Consider the following 19492-nt stretch of genomic DNA (forward strand, 5'->3'; position numbering starts at 1 on the left):
CACACAACAGAATATGTATCATTCAGCCTTGAAATGGAAAGAAATTCTGACACATGCTACAACATGAATGAACCTTGAGGACATTACGCAAGGTGAATAAACCAGTCAAAAAAAGGATAACGCACGCATGGTTCCACTTAAATGAGGTACTTGGAGAAGTCAAAATCAAAATTAGAGAGCGAGTAGAACGGTGGCTAACAGGGCTGGCAGGAGGGGAAATGGGAGCCACCGCTCAGCGGGTAGTTTCAGTTTTGCAAGTTGACAAGATTTCTGCAGACGGAAAGTAGTGATGATTGCACAACAAAATGAATGTACTTTTATTGCCACTAACTGTACACTTAAAAACGGTCCTTTAAGATGGCAGATTTTATGCATATTTTACATATTTACAATTAACTTAAAATAAAATTAATCAACAAAAAAACCTTTTTAACTGAAAAAAAAAAAGTGATTCTGCATCACTCCATCCAAGTGGTCAAAACTACCACCACCAATACTGGGACATACTAAAGGTTTTTGTTCTGGGGAGAAATATGCTTATCTGGAGATGATGAGGAAAGTGTCAGCAAGTTATTCATGTGATAAAGTACATGTGACAAAATGTCAACACTTGGTAAATACAGGCAAAGGGTGTATGGGCGTTTATTTTACCATTCTTGCAACATTACTGTAAATTAGAAATATTTCCAAAATCAGGGGGGAAAGTTCTGGTTGGCCAGGTTTGAGACTCTTAAACCATGCACCAAAGATCATTTAAACAGAAACCAGTAACTTTTTCTTAAACATAGTATAAGAGAATCTTTTATCATCTTGAATTTCTTAGGTATGATTATCACTTTACTTTCTAGCACCATGAGTTTTACCCTATATAGGTGAAGTTTTCCAATAATTGGTACCTACCCCATTAAACGCCAAAATACTGTATTAATAACTTGACAATTTTTCTTAAAAAGCACTACTTTATCTTTCTTGTTTAGAATATTTAATGATCAGGGTCATCAACATCTGCTCCAGCAGATAGCTGGGTTTTTTTCTGCTCTCACAAGTGTTTATGGGGGTATTTATATAAAGCAAAATGACACTGCAGAACGTGGGTTTCTGACCTGCATGACTCGCTATTATCTGATCATGTCTTTATGTGCCTGCTTTTTACAACTCACTTTCCAATTTGTGCTTTTAAGTTTGTTGAAAGTCAGTGTAGAGATCCTGAGACATTCTTTTGAGTAAAGTGCATAAACTTCATGCTATTTTGGCTGTTCGAAGGCTTTCATGGTGAGATTCTCACATATTTTTGAAAATCAAAGTTGCCAGATACCCTATCTCAATTTGTATCAGAGTAGGATTTATATAACTAAAATGGATTACTAATTCTTGGATTTAGTCATATTGACTAATCAGAGATTTCCCATAATTAAATCTGCAGAGACTATTAAAATAATTTTAAAATATCACAAAAATAGAATATAGCCGTAAGCTATAATTATATCCCAATTGCCCAACTGCTATCAGCAACTGGCAGAGTGATTTTCAATTATATTCACATATCCTCTACCACAGCATTTCTCAGTTTTTTTTCATTTCTCTTTCTAGGAGAAAATTTAAATTAATTAAAATAAAATAATTAAAATTCCCCCAACAAGAGAAATACTAAGAAATAAGATTTCATCAGTATTTCACTTCCACCCCAACTTGGATACTGCAATTCACTTCCACACTAACAGCCTGGAGCCAGCATCAGACTTCGCCAGTTTAAGGGCTCAGTCCTCCAGAAGACTGCCCCTATTTCGGACGCCAGCTGCAAGTGGAGTCCGTCCCCATTTCTGACTGACTGGTTACAAATATGGAGGCTCCCAGGATCCCCTCAGGTTCAAGAATTCACTAAAATGACTCACAGAACTCAAGAAAGCGCTATATTTACAATTAGTTTTATTATAAAGGATTCAAATTAGGGGGACCAGCCAAATGAAGAGACACACAGGGTGAGGTCTGGAGGGAAAGGCAGAGCTCGGAACCCTCTCCATGTGGAATCAAGGCACCTCAGCGTGTCCACCAGTCAGGAAGCCCCGCTGAGCTTCAGTGTCCGGAGTTTCTCACTGGGGCTTGACTGTTGAGGCATGACAGATTACACCACTGGGCACGTGACTGAACTTAATCTCCAGCACCCCTCACCCCGCAGAGGTCAGGCCTGCCCAAAGTCTCTAATTGTGGGGTAGGTCATTCTGGTGACCAGCTCCCTCCTAAAGCTATCTAGGAGCTTGCTAGGAGTCACCTCATTAGCATCACAAAAAACATTCCTATCGCTCAGAAAACCCCTAGGTTTTAGCAGCTCTCTGTCAGGAACACAGGATAGAGACCACACAAATTTCTTATCATACCACAATCAGGTAAACTGAACTTTTGAAAGGACACAAATCACTGTAATCTAAGATCTTTTTCACTCACCAAGAACCAATTTTCATCCCCACTGATAATGCATCCTCTAAGACAATGAAGAGACAGCCCCCCAAACCAGAAGGGAATTTTATTGTATAAAGTTTATAGAAGTATGACTAGTATTCCTCTGTACAAAGTTCACAACAAATGGTTTAAATACAACTGAGAGAAGTGCGAGTCCTATGACAACATTTGATACAAGCTGAACCATTTACAGATACACTAAAAAATTTTTTTAAAATATCTTCTTTCTCCAAAGAGTCCACTGCGCATTTCTTAGAGGTGAGGACACATCCCAGGCAAGGTCACAATGGCATCTTATTGCCCTCGATGCTGATTTTCACTGCATGTGCAGATCTGCTTTTTTTCCTGATATCTGTGAACTTTCTCATCTGTTTATCCAGTCGACTGATACCCTTTTTGGAGGTCCCCTGAAACTAAGAGTGGGGTAAAAATGAAAGAGCAAATTATCGACATACATAAATCAAACTCTGTTTTCACCTTCTTTTATCTGAAAGTTAGCAGTCAGAAGAGCTCCTAGCTGAGGAACAACCAGAATATGCTGTGACGACTCCAGGAACGACAGAGCAAATGTACTCAGCAGGGTGGAAAAACACACTAAACTCCCTCAGTGAAGAATTATGTTGTCTCTGCCTTATTTTCAAATTTTCCCTCAGTCCACAGAAATCTCCTAGAGAGAAAGGGGGAAAAATTAAAACTATGATTCCCCCAGTTGCATCAGATTACATTTTGACTGTATGTGCTCCCTTCCAAAGGCCAAATGCAGAACTGACCGCTTGACACATACACCTGTAAACAGTGTTGGCATAAAGAATAAAGACCTTCTCAGGCAAGGAAAAGTCATCTGAGAAAAGCCTTCAGCATAATGGATGCGGTCAGAGGATCAGTAAAGCAAACCCGTTTGGTGCGGGAGCTCTGGTTTGAGGTTTGGGGTGAACACCTGCTCTGCCTCAGCAGATTCCGTGACCCTGGGCAAAGCACGCCCCTGGCTGTCCTCCTGTCAGGACTGCTGTGAGAAGGAAATGAGATGCTAATGTCAAATACAAGCACAGAGGCTAGCACACAGTCAGTGCTCAAAATAACTATCAGCTATTACTATTGTTACTACTACTCTGCAACCAATTAGATTTATGTTAAATAAGTATACTTGACATGAAAAGAAAACTAAATTAAATCTCTTGCTCCAAGAGGCTTGCTACTTTTCGCATCTCTTCCTGCTTGCCCTTTCTGTTTAAACGTTTGGTTATTAGGTTATTTCTTCTATGTTTTGAAAAGAGCGTCTGTCTTGAAAAGACGTGGTCTCCTAGAAATCGACACCTTTCAGAAATGCTGAAAAGGACTGCCATTTACATCAAAGATCACGGGGAACTCTTGCTGACTACAGTGTTGCTACCAACTCTGATCTTTAAGAATCCTGACTGGTTAAAGAGAGGTGGGTTTTTCTAATTCTTCTCCCCAGATGTTACTACTGAATCACCTGTGACGCTCAAGTCAAAGAATGCTAAAATAAGGTAGGGCCTAGGAGACAGCCAGGGTCAGTGCCAGACTGGTGAAATTCTTTTGAGTCGGGGAGCCTCCTAAGTCTTATCCCACCTCTGGACTCAGCTGCCACCTCAGACATGAGGCACGGAAGTCTAAGTCATTCCTGAACAAGAGCCATGTTGATCATCCTAGATTTTCTAAGAACACCGCAATTCCAAATATTATTTTGTATCAATTTTATACTTGGCACTAGTACTCTGAATTAGAATAAAAATTCTTTATCAGAGGAGAAAGAGCTACACAATTATCAAATACCCCAGATTTCCTGGACAGCAGCAAATATCTGGCCTCCTTTCAGACAAGGTGCTGTGACTTTTAGCACTTGTAGACAGTCCATATAGGAAGCCTTAGCTGCTAAGATCTCTGTCAATTAGCCAACTCCCAGCAGCTCTCCATACCAGCTTGGATTTCTCCTTGCCCACTCCCAGGACCTTCTGTAACAGGCTGGCCCTCCAGCCTCAGCACCTGAGACACACCCTGGCTGTGCGGACCCCCTCCTAGGTACAGCTCCTAAGACTTGTGGCCAGCAGATGCCAGGCTGAAAACACACGGAACACAGTACCCAACATGCCAAATTCAATGACCTCTCTCCTGATTCATCAATGCTGTACCACTTCCTTAGGATAGTAAAAGTGTATGCCGCATTGCTTATCAGTGAAAACCCAAAAGCAGCTTAAAAGATTAGCAAGGTGGGTTTGCTTAAAAAAATTATGGTGTACCTGTATTATGATACATTAAGTCACTGAAGGATGTTTACTCAACTGAATTTTTACCATGTTAGGTAAAACACAAACCCAACCAGGTATAAAATATTATGATCATAATTTTGCTTAAAAGTTTTAAAAAAAACAAAAAACCCCAAAAACCAGTAACAGTGCTTTTGTAGATGTATGAAAAGGACCAAAAAGAAATAACCCAAAATGTTAATATTAAGGTTTGGTGGGATTACAAGTCACATTAATTTGTTTGTGCTTTCCGTATTTAAAAGTTTATATAAAAACATGCATTGCTTTTGTCGTTTTAATGTTATTTTAAAAGCATTCTGTGGACTAAATTACCATATACACATACAGTGTAGTGTGGGTTACTGCATTATTTAGGAACGAAAAATCAGAAGCCAGAGTAATTAGTAAATCACATATTCACACAATGGACCATTATGCAGCCATTATAAATGATAAACATATAAGGTGGTTTAACAAGGGGAAGTGATCAAAATTATATACAGTATAATTTTAATTATATTAAAGTATCAACAGAAAAAGGCAAAAATATCAATTGCTTTTGAATTGTAATTTTCCTCTTTATAATCTCAAATTTTTCTACAATTATAACCATAAAAAACTAAGTTTGAAGCACTACCGGAAATACACTTAGCACATCAAACTGTTAAAAGTGGCGACTTAGAGGAAGAGCAGAACTCTAGGAATGGGGTTATTCTGTAGTGTTTTATACTATGTAATTTCAAAAATAAAAATGACATTTAAAACAAAGAGTTTCGGGGGCCAGCTCCGTGGCCGAGTGTTTAAGTTCGTGCGCTCCGCTGCGGTGGCCCAGGGTTGGGATCCTGGGCGCGGACATGGCACCGCTCACCAGGCCACGTTGAGGCAGCATCCCACATCCCACAGCTAGAAGGACCTGCAACTAAGATATATAACTGTGTTCAGGGTGGGGTTGGGGAGATAAAGCAGAAAAAAAAACGAAAAAAAAAAAAGGATTGGCAACAGCTGTTAGCTCAGGTGCCAATCTTTAAAAAATAAATTAAATAAATAAATAAATAAAACAAACAGTTTCATTTGAAAGCCACTCACTCCAATTTTCTTCTTGGAAAATGTTTTCTAATAATACTCATGCGTGTCTCTGGAATCTGGAAGCCCTAGGTGAATACAGCAGGACTCTTCCTGAGCAGGGAAACAGCATCAGGTGGTTTAAGGACAGTACACTGAAATGTGACATGCGACCACCAGCCCCCAAACTGTGCGTTATTTTTTTTTGACAGAGCTCTGTAAGTCAGACTCAGGCCCAGATAAATACCAGCACATTATGATCTTGGGAGCGTTAGGGATGAAGCAAAGGAACTCTGCTTGAATTTCCCTCTCCTCATGCTGGTCACCCCTCTGCTCTAGCAGGAGCCTGGGCCACTTGTTCCCACCTCGCCATCACCTACAGGGAGGGTGTGATCAGAACGAGCAATGCGAGCAGATAGGCATATGCCCTTCAGGACACAAGTATGTTCCAGAGTAGACTGGCCACTAAGATTTTTTATTACATTTTTTTACCATATTGTAATTCTCAATTCTCAAATATAAGTGTTCTAGGGAAGAAAAAATATTACGGAAGAAAGAGCTAAAAAGAGGGAAGAGCCACTGGAAAAAAAGCAAAAGTAAAAAGAAAGAGGGGTTGCTGGTGGGGAGAAGGGCTATCAGGGGACGTGGACATGGATAAAAGAAAGAACAAAGGGAAAGCAGCATAAATAAAGCAGTTCCTGGCACTAACTAGTGCTCTTCTACTCTTTATTTAGTCTCAGTAAATAAAGTGTGCTTTGTCCTGATAGTAGCTTAACAGCAAAGTGAACTGGCAGGAAGGTGAGTGTAGTCCATGGAAACAGGAGCCAAAGTAGGGGTCACGGAGAAGTCACACAAGGCAGGCAACACAGTCAGACTCTCAAGAGTGCACTGCAACAAAGGCGCCTCTATCAATCTCAGAGTGGAGCAGGCCCTGAGTGCAGCTTTAGGAACGTTCCAATGTCTCTTTCATTTTTGACCATGCACTGACTAGTACGAATCAAATCTACCTCCTAAATATTCAGTGCGAGGCTTTATGACTCCTCTAATGCATGTTGTGAGTCACTGACAACAGGGAAGAGGCCACTTCTCCTCCACCAAGTAGCTATTAACCAGCTGATGCACCTGTAATGCAGACCAGCATAATTCTGGGCCTTAACAAAATCCGTATTTTTTTATTTTGCTGAGGAAGACTTGCCTAGGCTAACATCCATTGCCAATTCTCCTCTTTTTTTTTTTGCTTGAGGAAGATTGGTCCTGAGCTAACATCTGTGCCAGTCTTCCTCTATTTTGTATGTGGGACACCGCCACAGCATGGCTGATGAGTGGAGTAGGTCTGTGCCCAGGAGCCAAACCCACGAATCTGGGCCGCCAAAGTGGAGGGCGTAGAACTTTAACCACTTGGCCACTGGGCCGGCCCATAAAATCTTTTAATAAAAACAGCTACCAGTCAGGAAGACCAAAATGCTTAACAAGGAAGTAATTATTAATCTCTGGGGTAATGATAAAGGAAGGGACTACCATATCAATTTCTAAATACTGAAGAGGAGGGGCCGGCTCCGTGGCTGAGTGGTTAAGTTCACGTGCTCCGCTGCGGCGGCCCAGGGTTCGGATCCTGGGTGCGGACATGGCACTGCTCATCAGGCCACGTTGAGGCGGCATCCCATATCCCACAACTAGAAGGACCTTCAACTAAGATATACAACTGTGTACAGGGGCGTTTGGGGAAATAAAGCAGAAACAACAACAACAAAAAGATTGGCAACAGTTGTTAGCCCAGGTGCCAATCTTTAAAAAATAAATAAATAAATAAATACTGACAAGGACTTGAGTGTCATTAAGTGCCTATTAGGATCACTATTTCAGATATTAGGAGGGGGCCTGGGCCTTTTGTGGCTCAGAAAGCATGCGCACACGTGTTTGTCCTTGAGCTGATGACAATTCAAACCCATGCACAGAGCATGCTTCCTTGGGGATACCTCCGGGATAAAGTCTGGCAGGGCCAGGCCTACAGGGGCATCCTGTTGCCTTCAATGCTGAACTTGACAGCACGGTGCACTCTGCTGAGTCGTTTCTGTTCTGCAAATCGCCTCTTATGCTTTTCCAATCGGCTTAGGCCCTTTTTAAGAATACCAGGCTAGAACGAGCAGTTTGAACGGAGAATAAAAAAAGATTACTGAGAAGCAATGAAGATCACAGAGTATATTTACAGTGATGACAGAGCAAGTGTCTACCCTGAATATTTCACAACAGAATTACTGCAAACAGTTGAAGAGAAAGGGAGGGGTAGACTGCAGGAGCAGGTGACTGCTGTTTCCCATGGTTCTAAAAAATGAATGTATCAGAACACTCGAAGCTGCAAGACTCAGTTGGAATAAAGGGATTAATAATAGGAAACTTCCTGGCTTGATACTGGTGCTTTAAGTCTGAGGTAAAGTTCATCAGCAATGAATGACCTGGCTACGTAAGAGACCAGAAAACAGCTCTTTAAATCAGATAAATCTCAGAAGCTGCTAAAGGTTATGAAACATGAAGTAAAAGACAAAACAGTAATTTGCATTTGGATCTGCCTTGATGTTCCCCTCTGGCTTACCCTGGATGACTCCATTTCCACATTCCACTTGGGCCTGACAACATAGTCCTTGTTTGAGGGCATGGGGACCCTCGCACGGGCACAGAATCCAGGATCTCCAGGTCTCAGAGCCCTGAGAACAGGAAGAAGAGCATGCTATTTACGGAGCCAATCATAGCTGGGCCCATCCCATTCAGCTGCAGACCTGTTTCAAACCTCCGCTGCCCTCTCAAGGTCACCCCATCCTTCCTCCTGCTGCCTGTCTTAGCTGGCCTCATCATCACTCCTGCTACCGTAGGCATTCCTCAACTTCCCTCCCAAAGCCAGCCTCCCCAGCATTTTCCTGATTCCTTGTCACCTCTCCTCAGTTTCAGGTACAATCTGCCCCTCTCCCTTCCAAGCCTGGTTCTTCCATCAGGATTCTGAATCCCAATTTCTCTAGTCTAGTGGAGTCGCTCATGAGTTCACTTGTGAGGTAAAAAATCAGGTAGTCAAAATGCGCCCCCAAAACTGAATATGCCCATAAAATAGTTTACATGGTTTTGCATATGCAACTCATACAGTAATTGTTTTGTCTGTTTCTTGTTTTTTAAACATTTTTGAGATAAGCATACACTCACGTACAATTCTAAGAAATAATACAGAGATCCAGTGTCTCTCCCAATGGTAACAACATGCAAAACTGTAGTGCAATACCTCAACCAGGATATGGATGCTGACAGAATCCACTGAATTTTATTTCCATCTCCCCAGTTTTACTTGCACTCACGTGTGTGTGTATTTAGGTCTATGCAATTTTGTCACACGTGGAGGTCTGTGTACCAACCACAAGGACCCCTCCTGTTGCCCTTTTGTAACATGCCCACCTCCCTACCCACTGGTGACCACAAATCTGTTCTTCATTTCTATAGTTTTGGCATTGCAAGGATGCTATATAAATGGAATACTACACTACATAACGTTTAGAAACTGGCTTTATCTACTCAACTCAATGCCCTTGAGGACCCATGCAAGTTGTTCCATCTATCAATATTTTGTTTCTTTTAATTGCTGAGTAGTATCCTATGGTGCAAACGCACTACAGTTTAACTATTCATCTGCTGAAAGACATGCGGGTTGTTTCCAGGTCTGGACTATTACAAAAAAAAGCTATACATTCATACATAGATTTCTGCACAAACATAAAGTTTTATTTCTCTGGGATAAATGCCCAAGAGTACAAGTGCTGGACTGTATGGTGGCTGCACGTTTAACTTTATAAGAAACCGCCAAACTGTTTTCCAGAGTAGCTATACCATTTTACTCACAGCAATATAGGAGTGATCTAGTTTCTCTGCATCCTCGTCAACATTTGGTGGTGTCACATACAGTAACTTTTATGTACAAATTGAGAACTACCAGGCTAAAGTAAGACTATCGTTATCCAAAAGTAAAGCCTACTGTAGATGTCTGGCCATTCAAATCATTCAACCTTTAGGTAACTATCCACCATAGTGGTAAATGGAGAGTGAGCATATGTGTGTCTGTGTGTAGGATTGGGGAGAGGGGAGAGGGAAAAGAGAAGGATAAAAAATTCTAAATTGTTTCTACTCTTTGCATGGTTTACTCCATTCTTAATATCAAGCTTCTGTAACTCCATGTACATGACTAGATTAACTGGCTAGCCAAAGAAAATTTCCTGTAACTCTCATTTTCTCCCTGAAGCCACCATCTGTCTCATCATCAAACCCATCCATAAACAAATGACACTTGCCCCCTCTAGCTCATCTCCTCTTCTCCTCTTGCAGTCTGGGTGCTGCCTGATGGCCAACACTCATGGCACAAACCCCTATGCAGCATGTGCACCACCCAAACCCTTGGTCATTGCCTTACTTCAGCCACTCACTCTCCTCTAGGCTCTCCTCCAACACACAGGACCACAGCTGCTTACTTGCCTTCCCTGGCTACTCTGGCTACCCCCTTGCAAAACTGTTAAGTTTATTTCGTACTCTGTACTTTCTTGATTCAACAATCTTTTCTATGGAGGTAACTACCAAATCTATGTCTCAAATTCCAAGTTTCTAGACCCATGATATTTTTAGGACTATCTCACCAGGCATCTCACATTTAATATGCTCAAAAGAGAACTCACCTGTGTCCTCAAATCTATTCCTCCTCTCCATTTTAGTGAACGGTAATACCATCGTCTCAGTTACTTAGGTTAAAGTTTTGGTTGGCATCCTCAACTCTAGCCAACTCCTTGCCCACTAAGTCACCAACTCCTTGCAAGTTTGCCTCTACTAAGTCTCCTCAACCTTCTGCTTCCCCACTACAATCTCAGTTTGACTGTATCACTGCCTTTGGTTCCTCTGCCCTCCAACCCATCCTAATCCGTGACACCAGCATCACCATTCCAAATTAAATCCGATGTCTTCATGTCCATGTTCAAAAACTCTCTACGGAATCATAGAGAGAGGGAAAATTCCTCATCTTGATTTAAAGCCCATCAAAATTTGGTCCACATTTGCATTTCCAACCTTACCTTCCCCAATCTCAGGCACCACACTACTGCCCAACCACTCCAGTACACTTGCCATTCCTAGAACAGGCCTTGGATGCTTACCCTCTATCTTTGCTTAAGCTTTCCCCTTTGCCTACAATCTCTCTAAAGACTTTTTGAGAGCATCAACTATTTTTAATTAGATTTTGTATTTCCAGAGCTTAACACAGAATCTAACTAGGAGCAACAAAATCTTTACTGAGTCAACTATTTCTCCACTTCCTATATCCTCCAGAGAACCCAATACAATGCTTTGTGGATATTCAACAAATGTTAAACTGAAAATCATCCCCTACCATGTGAACCCAACATCATTTCATCTGCTATTCTTTTTGCGTTTTTTTTTTAGGAAGATTAGCCCTGAGCTAACTGCTGCCAATCCTCCTTTTTTTGCTGAGGAAGACTGGCCCTGAGCTAACATCTATGCCCATCTTCCTCTACTTCATCTGTGAGACGCCTACCACAGCATGGCTTGCCAAACAGTGCCATGTCCGCACCCGGGATCTGAACCAGCGAACCCTGGGCCGCCAAAGCAGAACATGTGTCCTTAACTGCTGCGCCACCAGGCTGGCCCCTGCTATTCTTCTTAAAGCATCAAGCAGAACATTCTTATATAGTCTCAGAAGAAAAAATTAATATAAAATTCTTACTTCTCCTCTCCTGTCAGCACCTTTTCCAGGTCTCTTCGGGGTGTCTGACCACCAGTGCTGGGAAAAAAGTAATCAGTGAGATACTAGGAATGTTAGAACCTTGTAACTAAGAAAAGAAGATCAAACTTAAGACTACAATTAGGTCCTTTACACTGGATCATGGAAAATAATTCCTAACCTTGTAAAAGTACTATTTATTTTAGTGATTATTTGCATACCAAGCATCATTATGGGTGAGCAGGACCTCCTATACATGTAACTAATGACCCTGCCATCCTGGATGTAACTGTATCCAGTTTACTGACACAAACTGAACGAGTAACATTTTTTTCCCTAAGAATCTGGGAATGGGACTAAGAAAGAGAAAGTTTTTTCCACAAGTGGCTGGAACAACACAAGCAAACTCCACAACTGTGGCAGAGGCCATATTCTACCAGAATGAACCAAAAGAGTCTGGAAGGGGGTGTGAACCTTCACTATACACTATCACATTTAAACCAGAAGGGTATTATGAACCACACAGACATATCAAGTTGAGAGGAAAAACAAAATCCTACCATCTTACAGGTTTCTTAATGATCTTATTTACAAAAAAACTTACTTATCGCAACAGTAATATTTACTCCACTTACTCATACCTGTTCCCTCATACCTGTTCATTCTTCGTCGTTGAGGCATTTGTTCTAGATCTCTCTGCTCCCTTTCTTCTCTTGTCATTCCTTTGTAGTTTGAGGTAAGACCAAATATAGGCCGAGACCATTCATCTGTAACAAGGAAAAGTCAACTATTTAGTCCACAAAGTAGCATTTCTACTACTATTTCTTGAAATAATCACACCCTAGTGTGATGCCATATCCCAGGCATTTAGAGGACTCTTTTCTTAAAGATATCATTATTGCAGGACCATTGATAGGATAAACACAGCATAATACCAGTAACATAACCAGCTCCAGCTGATTGAGAAAATTCAGCGTAAAAAGATCAAGTAAACCTATAATCACCACAGAGGTTTACAGAAAGTAACATGTGACTCACTCTGACAGTCATCAACTAGCTGTGCTGGCATTTCATAGTCTAATTTCCAAATTTACTGAAAACAGAAAATCTCGAAATTCCTCTACTTTCTTATTCTAACCCAAAACAAGCTCCCTTAATTGTCAAAATGGTCTAAATCTTTACAAACTACATTTTAATAGTGCAAGTGTAGAGTCTGTACTGATTAAGTCTAAGAAAGCTGCTAAGGTGAACATGAAAAAAGTACTCCATGCCCACTGTCTAGTCAATAAAAGTCCAGAGGTGCCAGCTGCTGTTTCTGTTCTGAAACATAATGTGGCTCACTGCTGCATTTAATACACTATGAAAACAAGAGAGGGCCTTTACAGACAGAGCAGCAGGTGCTGTCAAACTAAGAAAGAAGCAGAGCATCTCGGGGTCCATATATCTTTAAAAACTGATCGCTGCCCCCACCCCTGGATTCAGAATCACTGTTGTAGTAATTTATGGGTACCAGGGGGCACATTCTACTTCTCTCAGTCTAGAGCAAAAAGAGGACCGGAGAACCACTAAATAATAGCATCAGAAGTTTATTACTTGATAGGCAATAATTGTAGACTATTAAGAAGATCAAACATGTTATATTTCTCGTTTATTAACAAAACTTAAATTCCTCTGAAAGCTTTTGATAATCTTAAAAATTCAACAGAAAAATAAATACTGTATTCAGATACAGAAGTAGTTACTTTTTTTTTTTTGAGGAAGATCAGCCCTGAGCTAGTATCTGCCAACAATCCTCCTCTTTTTGCTGAAGAAGACTGGCCCTGAGCTAACATCTGTGCCCATCTTCCTCTACTTTATATGTGGGATGCCTACCACAGCATGGCTTGACAAGAGGTGTGTAGGTCCACACCTGGGATCCAAACCAGTGAACCCTGGGCCACCGAAGCAGAACGTGCGAACTTAACTGCTATGCCACCTCGCTGGCCCCAGAAGCAGTTAATTTTTTGATCTAGCCTTAAGTTTAAAAAATTCCTTCCCAACATGAAGCACAGGAAGAGTTAATGAGGATGATGAAAATACACATGATTTTCATCCTCAATATTGAAGGATTTCATAAACAATATGCTGTTGTTTAGATGAACTTCAGACTCCTCGAGATTTCTCTGGTATCATTAAATAGTAACATGCAAAAGCCTTTGGAGACCATTATAAAAGTAACAATAAGGCAGTGGCTAACATTTCTTGAGCACTTACTATGTGCCAAGCACTGTGATTTATGTACATCCTTTCATTTCATCTTTATGATAACCCAAAGTAAACACATAATTCTGTGTTTTACAGGGACGAAACCAAGCTTAGAGCTGAAATCACTAGCCTAAGGATATGCAGTGAGGCAGGTGGTGAACCCAGGACTTGAAGCCAGGTCTGGCTGACTCTAGGGCCTGCATTCTAACACCTCTCTCTCTATATGTTCTTGATCCATGATCAGAAAATGCATGATTTTACTTGCTGTATTTACTACTGGATAGCACACTTAAATATACTGAGAAGCACTAAGTCCAAGGGGAAAAAAGCTGGTACCTATGAAAATTTATCTAAAAGCCTTCCTATTCCACTTTATTGACTCATTTTAAATGAATATTGGTAAAAATATACTGAGTTTTTATATATACATGTCTCTTTCTATACATAAACACAACAAATAAAAAGCAAAAGGTACATACTGATTAATTTCCCTGCCATGTCCTTGTTGGACCTTGATTCCTTGGGGTGTTTATAGAGATACATCACTGCTCGTCCAATCCCACTATGCTTCAGGGTTTCCTGGCTCACACTAGGCAGCTGGGGAACATAAACACACACATGCATATTAATCACTCAGAAGCTGGGAGTCCTGCCAATCTACTCTAGAGGACCTCTAAGATCAGGTTCATTCACAATAGAACAAATAACAAAGAATTTCTTTTTCAGGATCTATAGACATGGAACACAAAGATACTTTGTGTTCACATCAGGAGGTGAGAGTTCAGTATTACCACTCACTCAAAGTAAAAAACTTCACGTGAGCAATTTAGAGGTTAGCAATTTAACACAAGAGTCAGCACAGGCCTCTGAACCAAATAAACCAAAGTCTGAACCCAAGCATAGCCATCTGCTAGCTATGTGAACTTGGACAAGTCATTTAACTTCTGGGTCTTAATTTCCTCACCTGTAAAATGGAGACAATATACCTAGCTTGCAGGTTTGTTATGAAGAATATATGCACCAAAACATATATAAAAGTCCTAGCACACATGAGGGTCCTCAGGAATTCCCTTGGAAGTTAAACAGCTTGCCCAAGGTGTCACAGCCACATAAAGGCAGCCCAGCTCAAGATTCAAATGCAGGTTTATCTGACTCTGAAATTGGTGCTCTTTCTATATCAAGTGCCTCCCTGGAACATGCCCACTACTGCACTACTCTTCTCAGATAAACCACAGCTACTCCAAGATCTTTCTCTTTCAATACTATAGTTACATGAAGTTTTAAAAGGCCTTCCCCCTTTATGCTCATTTTATTTGGTGTGTTCCTAATAAACATACTTAATAAAACCTCTCTTCCGGCAGGCTATGGCACAGAGAATGTATAAAACACAGAGATTGTGATAACACAAACCACATTAGGTAATTAAGGAAGAGCAAACATCATCTGCCTCTCACCTCTTGCAGAATCTTCAACAGCTCCTCTCGAATCTTCAGTGCTGGCAAACTCCTATCTGGTAGAGGTGAGAGCCATTCTTTGATGGCAGACATCACACCACTGTCAATAAATGTTTCTTTAAGGTCCTGCCTGCAATTAAAAAAAAAAAAAAGTCTATGAACTTTGATTCTACTGTAGCGTCCTTTCACTTTTCTTAGATATTTAGTGATGATTCCAAAAACTGCTTTTGAAGAGTTACTCATATACGCGATTTACTGAGTACCTATTCATAATTTGAAAAGCAATATGAAATTTAGTTCCTATTTGCAAAAAACAGACTTGACAGGCAAAGATAATCTGTTAAAAACAAAACAAACCCAAATTATACAAGATAGGTTAATACTGATATGAACGGCACAAAGAATAAAGAACTTCAATTATTACAACTAAAAAAATAATGTTTACTCTATCAGACTAGTGATTCTCAAACTGTTTCAGGTGATAGAGAACCCAGAATTGTGCTATTCTTTGCAGGACACCAGGAATAATACCATTATCCTAGTAGAAAAAAAGGTCAATGAAATCCTGATATTTAAATTCCATTTTATGTACTAGAATCAATTATATTAATAGAAAAAACATGACGTCATATATACGCAACATGGCACAGATAATTCTGCCTGTGGGGCTAGAGGTAGAAATTTTCTACTGGAAAGTCCTAGACCATGCTTGTTGGCTCACTGGTATATTAATGCATTTCTTCAGCCATCAACAGTAGGCTGTGGCTAGGCTCAAGGAGAAATCAAAGCTGTTCAGGACTAAGAGCAAACCAATGAAAGAGGTGGGTAGCAAGGATCTACCAAAGAAAGGGTTCTGGGGCCGCCCTGTGGCCAAGTGGTTAAGCTCACACGCTCTGCTTCGGTGGCCCAGGGTTTCGCAGGTTCTGATCCTGGTCGCAGACCTGGCACTGCTCATCAGGCCATGCTGAGGCAGTGTCCCATATAGTAGAGCCAGAAGGACCTACAACTAGAATATACAACTATGTACTGGGAGGCTTTGGGGAGAAGAAGAAAAAAAAAGAAGAAGAAGATTGGCAAGAGAGGTTAGCTCAGGTACCAATCTTTAAAAAAAGAAAAAAAAAAGAAAGGGCCCCTATTCCAGAAGGACCAATGGTGTAATTCATCATGTAATGGGCCACATAAGCCTTGTACAACACAGGTATCAAAGTCTCCCAGAATTTGCTCTGTTCTCAATCACGTCAGGAAAGCAGACGCAATTTTACCAGACTCAAAATGGTCTATAAAGAACAAAATTAGAGGCCGGCCCAGTGGCATAGCAGTTAAGTTCACACGCTCTGCTCTGGCGGCCCAGGGTTTGCTGCTTCAGATCCCAAGTGTGGAGCTACACACCGCTTATCAAGCCATGCTGTGGCAGGCGTCCCACATATAAAGTAGAGGAAAATGGGCAGATGTTACCTCAGGGCCAGTCTTCCTCAGCAAAAAGAGGAGGATTGGTGGTAGATGTTAGCTCAGGGCTAATCTTCCTCAAAAAATAATAATAAAATAAAATAAGTAAGAACAAAATTAGCAGTTTCCAAGTTTTTCTTTCCTTAATATTTGTTTGCTATTTGTTTTGTTTGCATCAGGCATCAAAGTTTAAGACAAATTTGTGAGGAAGCAACATAATGTAGGGAATTCCATTATTATTTTTCCATAAATTCATAGAAGGCAATCAATCTTCAATTATCTCTGGAACACAAGTACATAGTTTGAATATCATTCCATTAAAAGGAAAAAACTTTTTCAAGAAAACAGAATACGTACTTCTTAAGGTGCATGACCACAGTAGGTAATAATGTTAATTTTTTCAATGCTGGCTTTTTTTGATTGTTCAACTGTCTGTCTTCCTAACCAGAAAGAAAAAGATTTAAAAAAAAAAAGCAATTATTAATAATGAATTATAACCATCACAATTCTAAACTTTAAAATAAAATCAGCAATGTCTCTGAGAAATTATAATTTTTCCTACAAGGAAGATAATTAAATAAAGAACGGACTTTTTGTACAGCCTCAAATTCTCTGTGTTGCTCAAACCCACACAACTACTAAAATAATTAGCTTCAAAATTATAAATTGAAAGAACAATTTTAATTTAAAATATTGCCATAATAGTCAAGTTTTCAGAGTTCATTCAGGGTAAATACTATATATGGGAAAATTTGGTTTATCATCGGGAATAATTTTCCAGCTATGAGGCTTGTAAGATAATGAAATATGTTACTAAAGAAGGGTTTAGTACTTGCTTGGGCATTTTTTTCTATTTTTTTAATTATGGAAAATATTGAATTCTACAAACATAGAAAACAAAATAATATAGTCCTGGCATGTACATTTCAACAATAAAACACACATGGCCAGTCTTATTTTAGCTCTCTCTCTAGCTACTTTTCCCTTCACCCTTGAATTATTTTGAAACAAATCATAGACACATATCACTGGATCCATATATACTTCATGAAGTATCTCTAAAAGATGAGAACTTGTTTTTAAGCATAATACTTGGCTGGAGGCCAGCCCCATGGCCGAATGGTTAAGTTTGCGTGCTCTACTTCATCGGCCCAGGGTTCACAGATTTGGATCCTGGGCACAGACCTACACACCGCTCATCAGGCCATGCTGTGGCGGCATCCCACATAGAACCAGAATGACCTGCAAGTAGGATATACAACTACATACTGGGGCTTTGAGGAGGAAAAGAAAGCATAACACTTGGCCAATTTTTACAATTTGGGCAGAATTTTAAAATGCAATGAGTTAAACACAATCCCTTGATCAGAGGCAAAAGTATGACATGAGTTTATAGCATAATAAACAAGAATTTATAATTTTTTATATGTGAATAAACACCAAATTTTGTGGTAAACAGCCAAACCCAAGAGTAAAATCACTCCCCCATAAAACGAGGAAAGCCATTCAGCTAAAAAGCCTCATTTTACTTAATGCTTAGTCTTTTCACTTTTTTCCTAAACATATTACTAAAAAACTAAAATTATCTCCATGCTTAAAATTTAGAACAGCAAATGCTTTATTACAAAAATGAAAGTATCTTTATACAAGGGTTAAGCCAAAAGAAGAAGCCATACAAACAATTAAGTGGGAGAAAGAAAAGATGAAGCTGGAAGGGACCCCTCACCTCAGCAGCTTCATTCATCTTGACGATCATGGCGCTCACAACATCGTCGGCGTCGCTAATGAAAGTCCCCCCATCACGGTTGCGTCTGCGCTTGCCACTCATACTCTTTTTCCGCTGCAACATCATCTCAAAATCCGACAGAAAGTCCATACTAAGCAGTAACACAAAATCAAGTGAAATACAACTTCCCTTTTAAATACACATTTCCTTTCACCACAGTTAAGAACCACAACTTTCTTAATTTTAACCCAACCCAATGAAGTGCTACCTTGTTTTAAAGTGCAAGTACTTTTAATTTGCTTTTAAAAGAACCGGTGACCCTAGATTTTATGTTCAACTTCTGTACTACCCCAACTGTTATACAGTAAACACTAATGGCCCTAAACTTTCCACAGACTATATTCACACGTGCATGTATCAGCCCGAGAAGCAACATTTCCAATTTCACGTTCTCATTCAGGGGACGCTGCCTGCAATTCCATGGCTCTGTTTTGGTTGCACTGCTTTTGCGGGGAATAGATTGGTGTTCAACTACTTGAATATTTTTGTCTTACATAGCATAAGTAGAAAAAAAGAAAAATAACCTGCTGCTTGTTTTAATAAAAAGTACACTCTCAAAACACTGTGAGTGAGATAAAGATGGACATCTACAGACTTGCTACAGGCCTCAAATCTAAGTTTTCACCTCAATCATTACACTTAACAAGGCAGTTAACCTGCTCTCTGTCACAACCATATAAATAAGATGACATGATTTATATGATAATTTAATTTATATAACTTAATCTCCAAAGGTATTGTCAAACTCATTCAGTTCAATAATTCATGTCACTAGGAATTAAAAAGGAAACTATTTTTTAAAGCATTATCTTTACAACTATAAACAGTAACTAATGAATCATTCCACATTTCACAACTTTGAAGATATGAGATTGTTCTGAATACAGATTCCAACCATCTCAACAAAAGTACGTGAAATATAATCAATTATTTTGTATTTAAGACTTCAGGCTTATTCACCCTGGGACCCCAAAATTAGCTCTTCTCTCAAAAGACATTTTTTATTAGGTTATTTTTCAGAAGA

General features: G+C 39.9%; 1 protein-coding gene across 17 annotated transcripts in view; it reads right to left on the reverse strand.

Moving 5' to 3' along the window:
• Positions 1-1909: 1909 nt before the first annotated feature.
• Positions 1910-19492, reverse strand: part of IWS1 (interacts with SUPT6H, CTD assembly factor 1) — a 58674-nt gene continuing 41091 nt past the window's right edge. For 4 of the 17 annotated variants that reach the window (XM_070579567.1, XM_070579569.1, XM_070579568.1 and 1 more), the window contains exons 7-15: positions 18409-18559; positions 17040-17122; positions 15237-15366; positions 14262-14379; positions 12194-12305; positions 11542-11598; positions 8374-8485; positions 7760-7917; positions 1910-2870 (exon numbers count right to left, since the gene is read on the reverse strand). In XM_070579567.1, the coding sequence (XP_070435668.1) occupies positions 7789-7917; positions 8374-8485; positions 11542-11598; positions 12194-12305; positions 14262-14379; positions 15237-15366; positions 17040-17122; positions 18409-18559 (892 nt within the window). In that variant the 3' untranslated portion in view covers positions 1910-2870; positions 7760-7788. Of the gene's footprint in view, positions 5641-7759; positions 7918-8373; positions 8486-11541; positions 11599-12179; positions 12306-14261; positions 14380-15236; positions 15367-17039; positions 17123-18408; positions 18560-19492 lie in introns of all 17 variants that reach the window. The other 13 variants (XR_011528328.1, XR_011528330.1, XR_011528329.1 and 10 more) reach the window with 5 other exon arrangements.

This window comes from Equus przewalskii, chromosome 17 (assembly GCF_037783145.1).
Source record: "Equus przewalskii isolate Varuska chromosome 17, EquPr2, whole genome shotgun sequence".
Taxonomy (NCBI): domain Eukaryota; kingdom Metazoa; phylum Chordata; class Mammalia; order Perissodactyla; family Equidae; genus Equus; species Equus przewalskii.